The sequence below is a fragment of the Melanotaenia boesemani genome, chromosome 20 (genome assembly GCF_017639745.1).
Source record: "Melanotaenia boesemani isolate fMelBoe1 chromosome 20, fMelBoe1.pri, whole genome shotgun sequence".
Classification (NCBI taxonomy): Eukaryota; Metazoa; Chordata; class Actinopteri; order Atheriniformes; family Melanotaeniidae; genus Melanotaenia; species Melanotaenia boesemani.
The window spans coordinates 20,754,504-20,774,511 of record NC_055701.1 but is presented as its reverse complement, the minus strand read 5'-3'; the positions used below and the strand labels follow the sequence as shown (position 1 = coordinate 20,774,511).

Below are 20,008 nucleotides of genomic sequence, written 5' to 3'. Positions count from 1 at the left end.
CATAAGATTGTACAATTCTCTAATTAAGTGCTTTATGTTTTAAAGCGAAACAGATTTTTATCTTCATGTCCTCTTCAAATATGACAGAAGTCTGTTAGCAGCTTGCACATCATTGTCTGATATCTTACTAAAACATGTGATAACGTCACCTACCTCTAAGAGAGAAGCAAGAAGACCTTTAAAGTCAGTTGAGAGCTTGCTCAGTGTACTTCCCTGCCTCTGGGCATCACTGTCAGCAGAGATTTCAATCAGTACGGCCATACGAGCCCTCAGCCAACCAAGATTCCCCTCCTGCAGCTCAGCATCATTTCTCAGCTCCTGCAGACAACAACAAAAAGTGATTCACCACATCTGGACAAAAAAGTTATCTGAAACAACATATTTTTTACTGTCTCCTTCCCTCAGAAGAAGCAGGAAGGAGAAAATCAGTGGGTCGGTCACTGATGGGGTTCATGTCTGAGACTAACTTACCGTGATGGCAGTCTTCACCTGACTGTACTTTCTGGGGTCATTGGCTCGGTTTCTCAGCAGTCGTAGTTGGCTTTCTTTAGATATAAGCCAACAGGAGAGTTCAGCATACCTGTTTAAAAACCATAAAATTTAAATAAAAAAAGGATATTAAAAATAATATCATTAACAGATACAAACGCATTTTAACATATGAAAAAGATATGACTTTATGATGGCATTTTAAGGCATCAGGATTCAACTTTCTATGTAATTGAATAAAAGGAGGACTTGAAATTGTTGCACCTTGTGTTGTACTCCTTCCATTTATCTGGGTGCTGCATTAGCTTCTGATGGGTGTTCTCGATTTCCTCTAGAACCTCAGCAAAGTCCTTTCGTGATGTTTCCAAGATCCTTTGAGCTGGGTCATCCTCAGGGAGTTTTTGACAAAGTTCTTCTATGAGCTGCAGTCTTTTCTCACAGATGGACTGAGGTCCTTTTTCCCTAAAGAATCCCTGGTGGGCATTCATACAAAATATAAAATTAATAGATAAACCGTTTTATTATTAAAATATCTGCATTTTTGAGTTGTTTGTTTTGATGGTTAAGCATCAAAGTTCCTGACACTGTTTTTAAAAGGTAATGAATTGGGACTTCAGGCAGCAACGTTCTGCTTACCCTGTGCTCCTTGATGAGCCTCTCACTTCCCATGCCAGCCAGGTGGCGGTTTTCCCTGGTCAGCTCTGACTGGCACTCCTGCAGGGACACCATCAACTTGCTCCTCTCCACCTCCACTTTCAGGTGCAGCAGATGAAAGGGAGCATCTGTCTGTATATCCTGGTAAGGGAGAAAGCTGTAGCTATAAACTCTAATTCAGGGCAACACACTGTTTCCCAGCAGCTTTTAGAGCCGCTATGGATAGTGCGATAAAAATACAGCTCATTTGTGGAAAGAATAGCTTAACATTAATAAACTGGATTTTGATCCTTTTAATTTATTAATCATACCAACCTTCCAGTGCTTATGCAGCTTTCTGACTGTTTCCTGCAGCGAGTGCTGCTCCTGCTCAGGCAAAATATCTGTCAGCTCATCGCAAGCTTTGAGGAATGTATTCAGGACCCGCTGGTCAAGCTGTCCAAAGAATTCCTGCAAAAACACATTTACTGCTCATCATGTTTCACACTTGGTGCAGGAGGGGTCATGTTACAATAACGTACATCCTTGTGCACTTAATATCTGGTTTGGTATCATTTTCCATGTTCAGCTACATTCTGTATAATACATTTTAAAACACTAATAAATCCACACAATCATTGAGCATACATGTGACACCCTTACTGTGTGTTTCTTTAGTAGCTCCTCTGGGTTGCCTCTTTCTGTCAGACAGCTCTGTGCCATTTTAAGGACCTTCTCCAGCTCTACCCGTGACTCATCAAACCTCTTCATGAGGCTGCTGTTTGCCTCCACATGCTTTCGCCACTCTGTAGAGTCTTTAATCATGTTCTACAAAGACAAAACAATTCTCTAAATGCTGAAACACTTTTTCTGGTTAATGCACAGTACAGAAGCAGACTACGAGGATTACCTGTGAGGCGGTCTGCAGATCTGCTACTCGTTTCTGCAGAAGACTCATATCCATGTGCTGCAGGGTTTTACTCGTGTTCATTATTTTTTGGATAGTCTGGTGGTTTCGCTCTATTACTGTCAGGCACTTCTTACAGCTATGAGTGAAGGTTGCCAGCTCCTGTAGTATTGATTGGTAGACACTGTGTTATTTATTTTTTCATTCCTTTGGCTTTAAGCTAAAAATGTTGGGAAGTTCATCTATGCTTTATCTCAATGAATCCTTAAATTTAAACATACTGTAACATAAACTGGTTACCTGGCATTTCTGTTTAAAGTCTACTGATCCCTCAGAGTCAGTGGTGCTGGTGATATTACTAGCCTTCTCCAGAGCTTGGTAGAAGCCTGTGATGTTTTTCTCCATTTCTTCCAAAGGAGGTATGAGGGATTGAGACTCCCTTAGCAAAGGCAAACATCTCTCTCTCACCTGCTTAGACAATGACAGGTTGACAAAAATGAATAACAAGGAACATGTTATTTTAATTAAATATTTCCTGGTACATCAATTATTTAAGATGTTTCAAGGAAATTTAATCATTCTTAGTTTGACTGTTATTTACTGTAAAGCATTGCATTTTTGGACCTGTTAAATAATTAGAGTTGTTGTCCAAAAAGAATAAAAAGAACATATATATAGTGATAGTTGCAACAAACATAAGTTAAGGATACCCTCAACATAAAACAAGAGCATACAAATATGGGGCAAATATTTGTTCAGTCTTACAGTTCTGAAAGGTCAGATCTTGAAAATGTCAGCACTTTATAAATACTTCATCTCCTTAAACAGTTTCTAAACAATCAGCAGCCAAGTGCTGCATTCAGCAGCTTTCTACCTTTCTGAAAATTAAATCAGTTGATGCCCACAAAATAGAAGAAGGACCAAAAACAGGGAAATTTTTATTACTTTTTTCTAGTTTATGGCTAGAATAATAAATACAGTTCAGACCAGTTGAGGTCCAGGGCCCGGTTGTTCAAAAGATTAAATCCGGATAAAAGCTACCTGGATTTGGGAATACCGTTTTTCCGATGGAGGATCACATCTTACTTTTATTCTGGTTGCTCAAAACAACATTGGATTTAATTACTCTGATTCTGATACAGACTTTCCAAGATTACCAAATCCAGAATCAAAAAAAAAGCTTTTTTGAATCAAATGTGTCCAAATCCTACAAAAAAGTTTTTAACAACACAAACTGATAATTTAATCCAGATAAAATCCAAGATTGCGTAATCTAATCGGAATACAGAATCCTTTTCTTCTTTTGAACTACCCGTTTTAAGACTTGATCCAATACGGATAATTTATCTGGATTAAATCTTTTGAAAAATAGGGGAAAAAAATCCCTCAAATGTGAAGTGACAGAAGTCACTACAAGAAGCATTTACAAGCTGCGATGACAGCCAAAGCCTAACTATGGACTATGCACAGTACCCTGAAAACTTTGCTCCAGGCACTTCCAGTTTAGTTATTTTACAAACATAAAACACAGAAATACAAAAAGTGATCTTGATTAAAATGCTAAACTAACACTGTAAACGTCACGTCTTTTGGAAGTGAAGTCATCTTTCTCCCACTTCATCATTCACAGTCACATAAATTCTGCCGGCACTCGGTATTGACAAATACACACCTTACTCAGCTGCTCTTTGATTGAAGCCATCACAGTCATCATCTGTGAAATTTCCTCTTGTGGAGTGTCTTTGGTCAACAGCTGAGCTGTACGGCTTGCTGCCTTGCAGGCTGCTTCCATTGCTGGCACTTTGTGCTTGATTTCCTACAGAAAGTTAGAAATATCAAATGATATGATTCATAACAGAGAAACACATGCAGCGGATTAGTCAAGACTGAATAAGAGGATGAGAGTATAGGCTGGTTACCTCAACATCCTGAGCAAAGGCTCTGACATTCAGGAAAGATACTTGAACAGGAGCATCCATCTTCTTATTAGTTGCATCCATGAACATTTTCAAGGTATTGATCCCATCTTGGTAGTCTTGCCTCAGCTTATCCACCTCATCTGCTCTTGCATACTGCCAATGAAATGGAATACGTGTATGACAAAGTTTTTGTTTGTGTTTTATTTTCAGACACTGAAGCTGTTGATTGAAGTTATCATTAAACATGTGCTCAAAAGCTTACATATTTAACTTTGACAAACAATTCTCTCCATCTCCCATTTAGCAAAAGCAGCTGTTGCTTCAGATCTCTTGAGATGGTTTCATCACATGTCTCGATAAGGAAATTCCCAGCATCATTCATGTCCATGTGCTGCTGGATCCAGTAAGAGAGGTTTCTGAAAAAATCCTAAAATGAGAAAAAACAGCAACCAGGGGGCTTAACTTCATATGCTGTGATCAATCTGAGAAATGACAGAAACATTCGTTCTCAAATTTAACATCACAAATAAAGATAGTGTTGCCGATCACATGTGTCGTTGAATGTACTTACACGTTTGGCATTCTCTGACTGGTTGAGCATCTGCTCAGCATCCTCCAGCCAGGCCTGCAGAGCTGCCACTGTGCTACTATACTTCTCCCAGTTACAGATCACCTCTTCCAGCATACTGCGAACACTTCGAACCTCCAAAGCCAGGTTCTTCCACTGAACCGTAGTATCGTTGAGGAATTTGCTCACTCCCTCTGCTTCATCAACTAAAAAGATATATAAGCACTTCAGTTTGGCAGTGTGGGTACAAACTGTATAAACAATAGCAGCTCATTATGTCTGTTGATCCTTTGGTCCTGTGCTATAATGTGTTAGACCAGTATTATCATGCTAAAATAGCATTCCCAACTATTTTTAATCCATGCAGAATGCAGAATAAATGTTAAGTTCGAGGAATGTTAAAGAGGAAAAATGCAGCCCCAACATTTATAGAAAGGAACATCTCAAGAAACAGGGAGATTTAAGGTGTGAAAGATTATCAGGCTGTTTTAGACTTACCTTTGTTACAGGTCTTAGACCCTGTAACATGAAATCAATAGTAAAACTGTTTACTAAGAGCCCAAACAAAAACTGTATATATAGATAGATTGGAAGAAGAAAGAAAGGACTCTTACTTGAACTGTCAGACTTAACATAAACCTCTGCAGCTTGCTTAAGGCCTGTGAAGATTATTTCGTACTGCTCAAAAAACCTGTGGCCTTCGATGAAAGTCTGGAAGAGAGAAGCAATAATGACTCTGTGCCTCGTAAGTACTTTAAATAAAAGGTAAGGTTTTTAACTCACAAGGTAGCTTTGCAAGAGAAGTTCAACTGAATCTCGTCTGCCATATTTTATGATCCAGGACTTGAGCTTTGACTCAGCCAAAACAAGAAATGCCATCAGTCGATACTTCATTTCCCAGAATTCCAGTTTTATCAAGTGAGCGTATGATGATGTAGACACAAAGTTGAACCTGGAAATTAAACAAGTGGTCAAATATCATTCAGTTTGGCCATGACATTGTGAAAAAGTACAAAAGACCCAATGCAGGAAAAAAATTTAATGAAATGATGAACTTAAAAAATATATTATTAATAACAAAGAAATTGGACAATTTATAAAATTAAATTAAATTAAATTAAATTAAATTAAATTAAATTAAATTAAAACTTTCTCTTAATGACTTTACCTTTCCGCCATGTCTTGGAGCTGTTCAGATGGCACAGGTACACCATTGACTGATCTGTCCCTGTGGATCTGATGGAAGGTCTGCCTGTGTGATTCCAGATTTTTTAACACTTCCTGCAACACAAAAACAAAGACAAAATCATGCTCACATTAGCTGTTATGTACACTTCACTTGCATAAACCATAATAACATGACAGACATCCAAATATACAAGAATGATCACCTTATGCTGTTCTAATTTTCTGTGAAGAATATTAGCTGTTTCTTCATGAGCATGTTGGAGGGGAATGTCCTCTCTCAGAGCTATCTCTGCTCTGTGAAGCCAGGCTCCGATCACTCCCAGAGGACCAGGCAGGGACTTGTCCAGATGGATGTGCCAGTCCAACAGCTGCAATTGACACCATTAAAAATGCCATTTTACCAGAGAAAGATCCAACCATACTGAAGTCTATGTTGATCAACTCAGTTCAACATGTTCACCAGCAATCAGGCAACAAAAGAGTTTTATGACAGTCTAGACAGGCTATGGATGTTTGGAGGAGTGCACTGCCTGTTGAACAAAAACGTCTCTGTTCCCCATCCCCTCCCCCGCTGAACAAGTTGATTAAACTCCTTGCACCCCACTGACCCCTCACTGGCAATGAGTAAACAGGGGTACCATAGATTGCACTGTGCTCAGCTTTTAGATCAAATTTGTATTTTTTTAATCAAAGAAAAGCACAATAAAAAAAAAGATGTAATTTATTTTAGCATGATTAATCATCATATTGAACATGTTGTGAAAATAGTGATATACAGAAGAAGCGGTGTAATTACCCTGGCTGATACACGATCCCAGGACTGTTTAACCAGAGCTTGATCCACTGACAGCTTGCCATCCTTGTGGAGTGGCTGTAACAATGGATCTGTCTGCTTTTTCTTCATTTCATACTGTACATGGAAGCTTTTGAAGGCCTGCAAAACAAAAGGAGACATACTTGTGCTCTGTGTCCTTTTTCAAAGGAGAATACTGTGTCTTTCCAGGCCTAACTCACCTGGTATTTGTCTGTGAGATTTCCCTCTGCTCCCTGGGATCGCAGCACATCTCTCTCCAGCTGATCTAAAAACACCTTCAGCTCTCTCAGCATCTTTCGCTCCTCTCTCTGTCACAATCAGGGACAAGAAGTTTAAATCGGGAAGAAACAAATCCAATGATAAACATGGGTTTTCCCCCATTGGGATGTTTATAGTAAAATGACACAGTTAAAGATCAGATAAAAGACAACATGCCAAGACATTAAAAAATCCACACACAAAGACCATCTCAACATCATCAGTCCAGTTAGTTCAAGAAATTGAGGCAGGAGAAACCAAGGTATGAGGAGCATATGGTAATTAGTTTTGCTTTGTTCTTTTGTGTTTTTTGTTTGTTTTTAAATTCATCTGATTTAGTTCAGTTGTTTAGTTGAACATACCTCAAGCATTTGCTCTATATCTTGGGGGCCAAACTATCCAGGAAAGCAACAAGGCACACAAAGAAATGCAAGTTTGTCATAAAGCCATTAGAATAACAGTAGAAAAACAAGCAAAGTTAAGGTGGGAAATGAGATGAGATGAGGTGGAAATAGAATCCAAACAGAAAGCATGCAGCACTTTGTCCTGAACTCTTACCTGATACACTGGTGCTGACAATGCAAAAGTTGGAATAGAGCCAACAAGCAGCTTAATGTGCACCAAAAAAAAAAAAGAAAAAGAAGGTAGATGGGGAAAGTAAATGAGTCTGTGATGATACAAAATAAAACATGGAAGATTACAATGTTGATTTCTCTGTTCATGCAATTGAGTTAACACATCTGGGGCTGAAGACATTGGGATTATGTTTGGGACAGGTCTTATTGGAGATGTGCTTACATCTCCAACACAGGGAGTAATCTCTACATTAAGATATGTAAGAGATTTGGCACCTGTGTAAAATGTGTCTATGTAGCAGTAAGGATTTAGGTGTGTTATAAATTTCTAAGGCTAGCAGAGTGATGACACAGACAGTTACTGCTATTTCAAAACACTATCCACATCCTCTCACTATGATAAGAGTTTTTTTCTTTTTCTTGCATAGTGATGCTCTGAGATCAGTCCTGAATCCCTTTAAAGCTGAGACGTCTAGCTAGAAGTTTGAGAGCTAAAATTAGGTCTCTAAGAGGATTCCTTGAACCTTTATGAATACAGCCTCAGCACTAAATGCCATAAAATGACAGGTATACTGATCTGTTGTCAAAAACCTACTATACTTCAGCTTAACAGCAGGTAAATAAGTTTTTTTAATCAAGCTTATACTCTTGATATAACCATAGCTTGACATTATCTTTAACTGATGATAAACTAGGTTATTTTTGGAAAATATGGATGACACCAATTTATAACATTAAATATGAAAAAAAAGGGGAAGAAACCACTAATTCAAATCCAGTATTTTGAAACAGTGCAATCATTTTTTCCCCAAAATAAACAGGCTTGAATGCATTTTACAGCATCATAAATCCAAACAAAATACCTCATCTTGCTGTCCATCAGCTTCAGAGTGGTGGGGGTTTGGATAATGCTTGAGAAACTGAGCCACATATGTCATGATGGATTTCTCATCTGGTTTGTCAACATCCACATCTACAGATCAACACAAAGAATGCCCAAATCAGTATTAAACATGAAACATGCTCTGTTTCTGTAGAAACAGGAGTAACATTCTGTATGTATGAGGCAGTCAAGTATTAAGTGATATAAAAATATTTTGTCCTCAAGAGGCTAAATCTGCAAAGGCTGAGAGCTAATTATACATGCCTACTTTCATCTACACCATTGGCTTCTGGAAATCAGGGTCAAGCTTTTATAAGAGCAGAGACTTTTCTGTGCAGCTGTTTTAGTAATAAAGCATCACGACTCTGCCAGTCAAGCCAGAACTGCAGAGTCACTGCAGCGTGCCTCATTTCCAGACTGAAAGTCTCATCTGCAGTGTTCAAAAGAATTCAAACCTTCTAGAAGGTAGTGTTGGCATTTTCAGAACAGATTTTCTGAAAAACACTCATTTAAAAAGGTTTTATTTACCAATTAAATTAGCATTGATTAACAATATTTGCTAATCTTATGCCTAAAACACTGGCAAACATTTATTAATGTCAAAATAGTCAATGGTACTGGAAATCTTAAATGCAAGCAGCAGAGAAGAGGGAAACCTTCTGGATCCAGGAGACGGGGAATGCCCAACTCATTTTCTGCAAGAGCAAAAGCGTCTTCTAAATTCTCCCTGTTGCTTCTCCGCCGCACCACGTCCATGTCCACCAGGTCTGGCCTAATGGCGTGCACCACACTCTGGAATGCAACACCATCACGCCAGCTGGGACCAAAGTCCTTCACCTCAATTCCATGATACCTGAAAAACATGCTGAAATGACTTTTCGTTTTACAGAAGCAACATCATGTCCATAATAATATAAGTGTTTAGTAAATTAAACTGTACTGAACAAAAATCATCAGTTGTAATAAAAAGACCAAAATGGTTTTTTATCATTTAAAAATATTTGTATCTACAATGTTATCCATGATGGTAATTTAAAAGGGTTATATGAAAGTGACATACTTGGCAGCTGTGCACTGCACCCATCTGAGCAGAGCCTTCTTGGCATTGCCCTGAAATTTGTTAACCACCTTCCTCTTCATGGGAGGGCTTCCTGTTCCAGAGCTGGCTATACTCTCCACAGAAGAGTTGCTGTTTGATAGTGCCTGGAGGGCTGGCAGGTTACTGGTTAACTCCTCAATCTGGTAAAAAAGCAGAGAAGGAAACAAACAAATGAGAATGCTTCTTATCGTCCACCTACTTGCTGACATAAGCTTCAGACAATTTTATAAATTTTTTAAAGGAAAAAGGCCAGAGAACTTTGTTCTTAGGGTAGCAAGTCACCTTGGGATGATTAAACTGTCAGGATTTTAGGACATCCAATAAATAATTACCTGGAAGTAGAGGATAATGGTCCACATTAACCCAAGGACAATTGATGGACGTCCATCTGCGATGTCAGTGGCATGAATGTTAACAAGTTTAATCTGGGAAAAAAAGCCAAGAGAATAACTTTTCTGAAAAGAAACTCCAATGCTGATAGGTCCATAGACCCATATAAACTCATAGTGATTCATACAATCCAAAATAATACTGCAAACTTTTGTTTTCTCAAAGTCATCAAAGTTAGGTCTTTGATGCACTTACTATGTATAAGTATAGTTATTAGTAGAAAGCAGAAGCAGCCACGGTGAAAAGTCAACCAGAAAAAAAATTAAAAAGAGTGATAAATCAAGTACTGAATAAACAGCAGATGCACCAAAACATATGCAAACATTGCACTGCAGGGCTGCTACATTTTGCCATGTTCACATCTCTATTCTAAGCAGCTGAGATATTGCAAGCCAGACACTCGAGTACCCAGTGTTCTCCTCAAAATGCATAAAAATGCAGGTCAGTAAGAAAGTGTCATGACTAAATGTCTGTGCCCAAGCATTGCATAGTATACATCGTGCATCAAATTAAATAAATACAGCATGATCACACAGGACGTTTAATGGGGACTGACCGGAGATCCTCGATACACAGACTGAAGCCACACATGATGGAAGAGAGATCACAACAATGTAAGTCTCAGTCCTTAGGAAACCCAGATGAAAGTGGGGCACAGGCTTCATAGAGCCAAGGGATTTAGAGATGGGTTATGTAATCATGAAGTCCTGTCTTCTGCCTCTCTGAGCAAAGTGCATCTTTTACACACAGAGACACTTTATGCTCACTAACAAATATCCAATCAACAGTCTTTTCCATTGAGCTTAAAATTATACTTCCTAAATAATGCCACTGTCAGAGCAATTTTTAAAAAATTAACATATGACATCCCATATGTTTGAAAGTCAGGCCAGTTTTTTTTTTTACAAAAAAAGGAAGAGCAAAGTTTACATAATATCTGATAAACCCATGTCATCCCATTCCAACAACAGTTCATGCAATCAGGATAATTATGAGACACTGTAAAAAGCTTTATCTGTAGACTCAAGTGACTCAGCAGTTGATGATGACAGTATGTTATGAGTTTATGCTTAATTGATTAAAAAGAAATATAGAGGCATTACAGGTAGCTCAATTGGTTTAGTGGGTGCTCCATGTACTGGAGTTTAATGGCATTTGTACATGTAGCGCCCCATGTACAAATGCCACTAAAGTTTTAGATTAAACTTTATACATATTGCACTTTTCTGCACATATCACATTCAATCATCAAACCAAAAAATGAGGGAAAATAAAAAAATCATTATAATAACGAGGGAGAGAGAGAGTGTGTGTGTGTGTGAATGTGTGTTTGTGTATAAAAGAGACTGGAATCAGGTGTTACTTTGCTATATGATTTATTTTGGTGTGTGAAGGCCTGTTTCAACTTTATCTTCATTGCATTTTAGTATGGATTAATTATTGTTGTTCATATATATACACACACACATGCATACTTAAATACATGAAATGGTAGCAGGAATTATTTTACACCTCAGGAACGACCAAAGGTCCTGGGGTGACTGTGGGGAATATGCATTTCACTATTTCATTGCTTTTAGTTTTATCTTTATTGGGTTTTTTTTGTGATAGCTTAGTTTTATGTCATTAAAGAAATTTAAATATCAAAATGTTATGTTTTATATTCCGATATTAACTTATTCCATGCTTACCTTTCTGCCTTCGAGGAATTTAAGTGCAGTGCCAATGTTGGAAACCCAGTGGATCCTCTTCAGCTGACGGCCTTGCTCAGAGGGCTTAGAAAAAGAAGACAAAGTTAACATTTGGGAAACTAAATAAGTCATATTGTGCAAAAGTTAGTATATCTCCATTCAGCCATTACCCCGAGCATGATCTTTTTTTTTTTTTGCCTATTGTACCAACCATCAGCTAAAAAAATCATGTTTGCTACTAATTTCTACAATATGATAATGAAAAATCCCTGGTTGTATTAGCAGGGCTTTTTTTTTTTTTTAACTTTAAGCAATGAAACCAGTGCTAAATCCAGGTTGTTTGGCAAAGCCAAGCTACTAAAAAGATATGAGAAGACAGTTAACTTTTCCAACTGCATAAAAAGATGGAAGGACATTGTTCAAAATTCCATATGGATGACAGCCCTTTCATATACTATAGATTATTGTAGATCTTGTCCAGTAAAAAACATCAGACTGAAGTTCTGTGAGCCCAAAAGGCAGCAAAAGATTCACTTCATGAAATGAAATTACAATGATAAATGCTTCATTTATTTCTGGACAATCAACTCCAGCAGCTCCAGAGTTATTCCCAGCACAGAACCAGCCTTCTTAATCAGTGTGTTCAGAGTCTCTGGCTCTGATGCTCCTGCACCAACAGATGGCTGCAAAGCTTATTCATTTTCCACAACAGACTTATAGAAGATGTGAAAGATTTTGGTGCAGACACTGAATAATCTCAGCATCCTTAAGAAATGGAGTCTGCTCTAGTCTAGTCTGTTGTCTAGCTGAACTCCAAGGTACTCTCTTTTGTTTTGTTTGTACTTAAGATGAAGTGATTGTTTCTGTACCATCTCACAAGCTGACTGACCAGTTATCTGAAGTCATGACTTAATATGCACAACACTAATAGCATGTCATCACAACATTAATACATCTAAGTATTGACCTGCTCATAAATATTCCCTAGTAAAAACTCTCCATTACATTCTCAGTTATGTGTACCAAGTCATTTAATTACTCAATTGGAAAATTGATGGTTAACTTATACTAGGACAGTAGCTGGAACTTACTGCATTGTTAGCTTGGACCATTTATTTCGAGTCAAGTCTTTAAACTAGTGGTAGTGGTCATTTTTCCAAGAGAAGCAACAAGGTCATGCATCAAGAGAGATAATAGCTAATTATTTTGCTCGCTTGCTACCAAGTGGTCAGGGGTGTGAATTGCACTCTGTCAAAATGACAGATGGCCTTCAGATTTTTCCGTCACAGTTTAAAAAACTAAAAATATTCGGACAACGCAACCTCTGTAAGGACGTTTATTACAATCCTATGACTGCGGTTGTGTGTGAGTAACCAGTAATGTTTGCAAATGAGTATAAAACAAGAACTGAGCCTAATAATATGCTGTTTATGAATGGGATTTTTTAATCTTAACATTTCAGCAGAGCTAAATCAACCAATGAAATGTCAGGAAATGTTAATTATAAAATGCGTCTCATTTGCCAACAGCTTTACAGATGGTGGTTTGTATTAAATTACGTTTAATTACTTAAGACTTTTCTGAATCTGGGTCTGTTTGTGTGAATTTTTTGGATGTTTGTTGGTGTGTGTAAGTGTGTTGGGAAGGAATTATTGTGGTAACAGCTTCTCACTGAGAAGAGGTTAAAGATTTAAACTCCCAACACCGAACAGTGTTGTTCCCGCCTTTGCTTTCTTAGTTTTGATATGAGTATTAATAGTAGAGACTGTATAAATGTATTATATCTGGATATTTCCTAACAACAGGAAGACATTTTTAGTTACATTTTAAAGCATCCTGATTTAGAACGATTCTCACAATCAGTCTGATTTCAGGAAATCTATACCCATCATAACAATTTCAGAAGAAACAAGATGGGAATTCACCTTAATTATTAGGTTAATTAACTTGTCCAAAAAAAAAATTAGATTTGCAAATTATTTAAGTTAAAAATTTTGTAACAACTAAACTTTTGCTCAAATTTCATGTTATAACGTGGAATGTTGACTTCTTGTAATATGAAGGTAAAATTTTCATGGAGTTACATGTTCATTATTTGAAGTGGATATTTTTGTTTCTTTGAATGGAGACTTACACATACCAACCCAGAGAGAGCAAATCACTAAACATAGCATCCTAAATATAGAAAATTAGTCCAGCACATGAATTCAATTTACCCTTACATTCTTTGGCAAAAAACAAACACTACTTACAAGTCTTTGGCCAGACAGGACCTCCAACAGAGCCAAGAGCTTCACCCCATCTTTGATGTCCTCAAAAAGGTCATTAACCTCTAGAGGTGGTTTATGCTGGAGGAGATAAGATGCAGAGACCAAATGTAATAAAAATTTGCTGTATTAAAAAATTTATCAATATTGGGAACTAATAACAAATAACGTGTATGCCATTAGGTCTACACTGTGAGAGAATATTGGTATCCTAGCAAATTAAGAGGGTATGAGGAGAAACCAAATGCTGTTTGTTAGAAACAGGCTTGTTAGCAACAACCACAGAGCTTCCCTGCAGCTGAAAAGATGGTGCTTTTTTCTCAGTAGTGGCTCGGTGCCCAGTCCTGAAGCGATGCTACTCATTTAACCCTAACAGGGTACGGCCTCCTGTTATCATGTACTCTCATTTAAAGAGCTGTACACTCTCAAAGATAAATGACAACAGGATCTGTTGTCTTACATAAAATAGATTTTTGTTTATTGAGCACAAAGCAGCTCCAATTTAAAGAAAAGTTGTAGATTTTTTTTTGGCACCACGAACAGGCCATTTCACAACTCAACGTAGTCCATGACAGGATTACAGTTGGCTGACTATTTGGGTAAGAACAGCATGAAGTGCCAGGTACCTGTGCCAAATTTTCTTCTAGTGACACAATAATTTTCTAAAGACATCTAATGTTAGGTTTAGCTGTCTCTTTATAAATAAATAATGTTTGTGTCTGGAAGTACAATCAAATCAAACAAAGAAATATTTTCCAATGTTAATATGTGCACAAAAAACCTTTGTCAATCACAAATCATGACCTAGCCTGGAAATTAAATTTACTCAGTCACATGAGTACTATTATCAGTGGAAAAACTGTGAAATTCAGTGGAAATGGACACAAGGGCTGACAGGAAAGTGTGACAGTGTGACCAAAAAAAAAAGTGTGACAGCTGCAGGAAGTTTCAGCTCAGATAATATATACTTTACCTCATAAAAAAAAGTTAAAAATAATTTTAACACTTGACTGAATAAACAATTGATAAACAAAAATATATAAGAACAGTAACTACAGCAAAATATCTTGTTAAAGAAGGTGGTTATTTAAGAGCTGTCAGCAGTATAAATGTGACCATGTAAAACTGCTTTCATGATGTGGCTTATGCTACATTAGCCCTATTGGTATGCACAGTGAGTGAGCTTGTGCACAATGCATGAATAATGAAGAATAGACCAACAGAGGGTCCCAACATGGGCCCACCACATAACTTAGATTCTTCCAAAGTTTTAGAGTTCAAGCTTTGAACCACTGTGGGCAGATCGGGCTCAACAAAAGACTCCTCTAAACCCACTCTCATTGACAGATCTGAGACTTTGACTGTGATTACAGTTATGTTAAGCCCACCAGCTATTTTATTTTGTTCTATTTTTAATTTCCCACAATTCTGAGTATTTCTAATTATTTGTATTATATAGGTTCATTGCAATGCATCCATGCAAATAATCTATTGTTTTACTGTCTTGTAAATGACACGTAAAGCTGCATGTGATCATGTGTTGTTTTGCACTCAGTGCCTTGTAATTTAGAAATTCAGAAGCAGACGACTGTCTGCAGGAAACTGTCCTCACCCTGTTGCTCTCCATCTGCACACTGCATCACTTTCCCTGCCAATCCTGTCCACAAATACACATATTTCAACACAGAAATATGGTGCATGAATACCTAAACACCAATGGATACACCTACCTATACATACACAGCACAGACACACAAATATTGAAGAAACAACAAAACAACCAAATCTGTGCACAAATCTTTTAAACACCCCATATGGCTTCACAAACACAGCTTGGTATACAAGCACATCCAAGTTCAAATCCCCCAAGTGAGACTCTTGAAAACTGAACAATTAAGCTTTGTCATGCTGTCATTTCTGTAGTCTCTGCATAGATTCATGAATATATCTTCTTGCCACAAAAAAAAAAAAAAGAAAAAAAAAAAGCCAAACGCACTGCAGGAGTATCTTTACAGGAAGACTGTTTCCTCAACACCATTAGATGCAGCAAACTTTGATGACAAACAAGCTGTGTTCCATTAAACATGATTTGATTTTCAAGGCTGAAGAGTCGGGAGTAAATTATGTCATTATTTACAGTTAACTGGATAAATCCAGTTATTTTGCTCAATGTTATAAGAAGCCATTACTGCTGCAGGAAAATCCCTTGTTGCCAGTTCCCTCTACAGGCGTGACAGGTCACTAGCCTGAAATATCACTGGCCAAAGAGAGGTTTCATGAATGTGACGAGGAGTTAAACATCACGAGGCTCTTGGATAACACAGTACAAAGCACAACTTCCAGCTTACCTAAGATGTTTCAATTTTACAATTTCTTAAATATAAATTCTGCAATCTCCATGTCCTGGGAAGTAATTACCAAGGGAGCATGGATGACAATTCTCACTTACCTTGGCTAGATGAGAATTAATCCATTTTGTGAATGTTCTCTTCTGCACTGCTTCTTGTTCATCTGAAAATTAAAATCACAAAGAGTTTGTAAGTAAATAAAAGCCACATAGCAGCTCTAATGTTAACTGTGAAGCTTGAGACTTAGAGGGACTGGTCATTTTCATGTGAACATGAACAAAATGCAAACTATAGCTTTTTCAGTTATAATTTTTGCTCAACTTCCCTATCGAGATAATCACTTTATCTATAATCACTGCATGCTTACTGTAATCAAGTTGCATTGCAGCAGCCCTGCACCATACTTGTTGAAATACATGACTACGGAAATGGATACATTTGTTTATGATCACTAACACAGGCTTGCTAGTCCTACAATTAAAGACATTCCTGATAAGTGCTCTCAAAAAGCTTTCATACAAGGAGATTAGTGAATGAATGGAGGATAAGATTTCTGCCAACACATCTCACAAACCCCCTCTGTGTTTAATAATGACATGCGCGATTGTTTAGGTCACCCCCAGCCTCTTTGTGGTCTATTAATACATTCATCCACAATGCCTCATGCATTATGCAGCATGTGTAACAAAGCAACGAATTTCTTTGCTTTACTAGTGATGTCGTTATGTTGAGGAGTGATTTCTAACACCTTGTCATACATGCCGGTTGGCTAGTGCTGCACACTAGCAACAGAGTGGCCATTTTTAAACATCTGTCCTCAGAAATATAGACAGTAGTCACGTGTTTAAGGCAGCAATGCTAACACTATACAAGAAGCAAAGACATCATTAACCCACAGGCAACTGCTTCATCACCGATGTACAGGGTAAGCCCACTGAAGCATAGTACCTACATACAGATAACACATATACACACAAACACACACACACATACAATTGTGTTTGTGCAGCATCATAACTACTCACAGAGCAGGGATTCACCTACTAACCATTAGCATATGTTATATCCCATATTAGCTGTACAGATGAGAGATCAAGGGTGCTGCTGCCCTACTTACCACGCAGATACTGAAAAAATCCAGTCACCAGGTTTAAAGAAGTCTTCCTGACAGATACATCCTTATAGTGAGCCATTCTACTCCCCACTCTCCAGCTCTCGTCCTTTGCGTTTCATGAGTTCCACGGTACATATATGTGTTTGTTTGAAAATTAGATCCACCATGGAAAAACTGACACAGCTGTCCTTTTTCCAGCAGGAAACAAAACAGATCTGGCTGCCTGGTTTCCACAGTGAAAGCAAAAGAGCTGCTGGAGGCTGTGATGAAAATGTCCCCTCCTCCCTGACCCTCTCACAGTGACAGACACACACACACACACACTCACGCACAGATGGCAATGCAGAAAACTCTTAACAGGGAGAATGATTAACAATCCTGTCCTTCCTTCTTCCTGTGTTTTTCCAATCCAGAGGAGCCATGCCTGTGAGGATGAGCACAGCTCTCACTGCACTGCCTCGCTGTATCATCATACCATCCGAGGCTGAAAAGAGCTCAGCTAGGAGCGTGGCTCAACCAATCAGCATGTGGGAGATGGTGATGTCACAGCCACAGTTGCATTATCCTGATTTAAGCTTGGTTTGTGTGTGTGTGTGTACGTGTGTACGTGTGTGTGGGTTGGCCTGTGTTTGCAATAAGATTTGTCTAATCCTCTATGAGACAGACACATTTAATGACATGATAATATCCAAGATAAAACAGAAAAATATCAACTCAGAAACAAACAAGAACATCTTTTTTGGGGTTGGGATGGTGTGGGGTGTGGGGGATAATTATAGATTAGGTTTTAACAGTTATATTGATTAAACTGACCACAACAAAATTCAAAGACTGCAACACAAATGGCTCCCTGGTGCAAGTAATTTTAATAATTAATTCTGAGGCTGGTGAATGACATCTACCACCTGCTCCCTTAGCGTCAATGCAACCGTGACGACAAAGGAGACACACCCACACTGGGATTCCCTTGTAAACAGAGGATCATCTAAAAGCTCTAAATCAGATCCACATTTGTCAGTTAACACCCAGCAATACCACCTCAGTTCTGACCAGTCTGCATTTCTGCTGAATTATTACCCTCCCGTTCAATGGAAAGTTAAGTACTTGATGCCTTATCATCTCTTGCAGAAATATCCTTTTATTCTTCCAAGACCACCAGCACATTGAAAGCCTCTCTGATATGCTAAAAATAGCCCTGAGGTTGTCATTCTATTATTACTGCTCTATAGACTACTGGTGGAACTGGCCCAGAAAAGCTGTTTGGTTTGAAATGTTTTCTTTTTACATAAAAAAAACAGCAAGGAAAACCACAAGTAGCCCTGTTAAAATTATGCTAAGCAACCTTTAGAAATACAGCAATTAATATTTACACTAGGGCTGGGCGATATGGCCTAAAAATAAAATCTCAGATTGTTTTATAACCAAATCCGATTTCCGATTTTAATCGGTTTTTTTTCTTTTCTTTTACAAAACATAAATAAACTTATTAAAAACACTTATTTGTTTATATAGAAAAATGCCAGCAAAAATAAAGCATATAATGTCATAGCTAACTAACTATGGAAAAAAATCCAGATTTTCATAAAAATAAATCTCCAGAAATGGAAAATTCGATTTATCGATTTTATCGATTAATCGCCCAGCCGTAATTTACACTTATTTAGCTAAGCCCCTAGAAAATGGGCAATTGGTCAGTCAATTAGAAGAATTTTAATCTTACAACTAATTGTAATTCAATCATTTTCACATGTTGAATCCTAACCCATTTTTCACTCTTAACATCCATCTAAATGAGAAATCTAAACTGGTCAACTCAACATTATGTGAAATGAAAGGGGAGTTTTATTACATTGACCATCCGGTTACAGAGAAAACTTGAGATTCATTGTGCTTACATATCACATCTATGTTGCTCGCACCCGACACAGAATGAGAGAATATGAATATTCAACCAGTGCATTTAAGCTTGCTTGAGGTCCTTCAAAAAGCTTTATGATGACGCAAATCGTTGGCTCATTTAAAGCTGATTAGTTTGAAGTTCAATAAATTACATTAAGCACAATCACAATAGCTTTTATCACAAAACGGGATTAAGCACAGGTAAAAAGTACAAGCACTGGACAATCTTAATTATAACACTTAAGCAAGAGGCAAGGTTTCCATGTCTTTGAACGGCACAGAAGTATGATTATGTAGCACAATTGGAAGAATAGCTGAACAAAATGGAAGTATGAATAGGACTGCATGCAGCAGGACTCTGTGTATCTACAGTATATGTATGTCTCTCTGTCTGTCTCTATGTCTGTCTGCCTGTCTGTCTGTCTGTCTGTCCTTCCATCCGTCCATCTAAAAGGCTGATAGCCCTTTTGCAGTCATCTGAAAGGCTGGACTGTCCAAACGGAATGATGACTGATTCGTTTTTGTTTAGGGTGAGAAAGTTTATTTTTATCGTTTATTGTAAACATGGCTTAGTTTGTGCAGGCAAATAGATACAACAAGAGGAGATGCTATGCTTTTAAAAACTGACCCCAATGAAGGCATGCATGACAAGAAGAGAATGGAGCCTACTATGAGGCCTTGAGGAATCCCATAACTAAGTGGGGAGACAGATGAAGAACATTGGTCTAAATAGATAGAGAAGCTCTTATCTAACATATAATAATGGAACCAATTAAGCGCTGTAGCTTTAATGCTTACAAGTCGAGACATGATAGAGAACTGTGATCTACCATATTGAAGAAACCAGCAGATATGTCCAATAGCACCACAGAATCTCAAAAATGAACAGTAAACAACATAGCGATTTGAAACCAGACAAGAACTCAGAAATCCTATTTAAGTCATGTTGTGACACTAGGTAGTCAT

The 20,008-nt window shown here is 37.8% G+C and overlaps 1 protein-coding gene across 1 annotated transcript in view; it reads right to left on the bottom strand.

Annotated features, from left to right (window-relative positions):
• The window catches only part of LOC121631630 (nesprin-1-like), a 29,398-nt gene that overhangs the window by 5,172 nt on the left and 4,218 nt on the right, over positions 1-20,008 (bottom strand). The window contains exons 2-27 of the mRNA XM_041972635.1: positions 16,131-16,192; positions 13,667-13,762; positions 11,415-11,498; positions 10,280-10,300; positions 9,666-9,758; positions 9,295-9,473; positions 8,891-9,087; positions 8,215-8,324; positions 6,719-6,826; positions 6,501-6,638; positions 5,908-6,072; positions 5,685-5,797; positions 5,300-5,468; positions 5,131-5,227; positions 4,520-4,722; positions 4,211-4,375; positions 3,949-4,101; positions 3,702-3,845; positions 2,330-2,497; positions 2,033-2,191; positions 1,786-1,950; positions 1,459-1,593; positions 1,126-1,284; positions 754-962; positions 472-580; positions 154-318 (exon numbers count right to left, since the gene is read on the bottom strand). Coding sequence (XP_041828569.1) covers positions 154-318; positions 472-580; positions 754-962; positions 1,126-1,284; positions 1,459-1,593; positions 1,786-1,950; positions 2,033-2,191; positions 2,330-2,497; positions 3,702-3,845; positions 3,949-4,101; positions 4,211-4,375; positions 4,520-4,722; positions 5,131-5,227; positions 5,300-5,468; positions 5,685-5,797; positions 5,908-6,072; positions 6,501-6,638; positions 6,719-6,826; positions 8,215-8,324; positions 8,891-9,087; positions 9,295-9,473; positions 9,666-9,758; positions 10,280-10,300; positions 11,415-11,498; positions 13,667-13,762; positions 16,131-16,192 — 3,566 coding nt within the window. The remainder of the gene's footprint in view (positions 1-153; positions 319-471; positions 581-753; positions 963-1,125; positions 1,285-1,458; positions 1,594-1,785; positions 1,951-2,032; positions 2,192-2,329; positions 2,498-3,701; positions 3,846-3,948; positions 4,102-4,210; positions 4,376-4,519; positions 4,723-5,130; positions 5,228-5,299; positions 5,469-5,684; positions 5,798-5,907; positions 6,073-6,500; positions 6,639-6,718; positions 6,827-8,214; positions 8,325-8,890; positions 9,088-9,294; positions 9,474-9,665; positions 9,759-10,279; positions 10,301-11,414; positions 11,499-13,666; positions 13,763-16,130; positions 16,193-20,008) is intronic.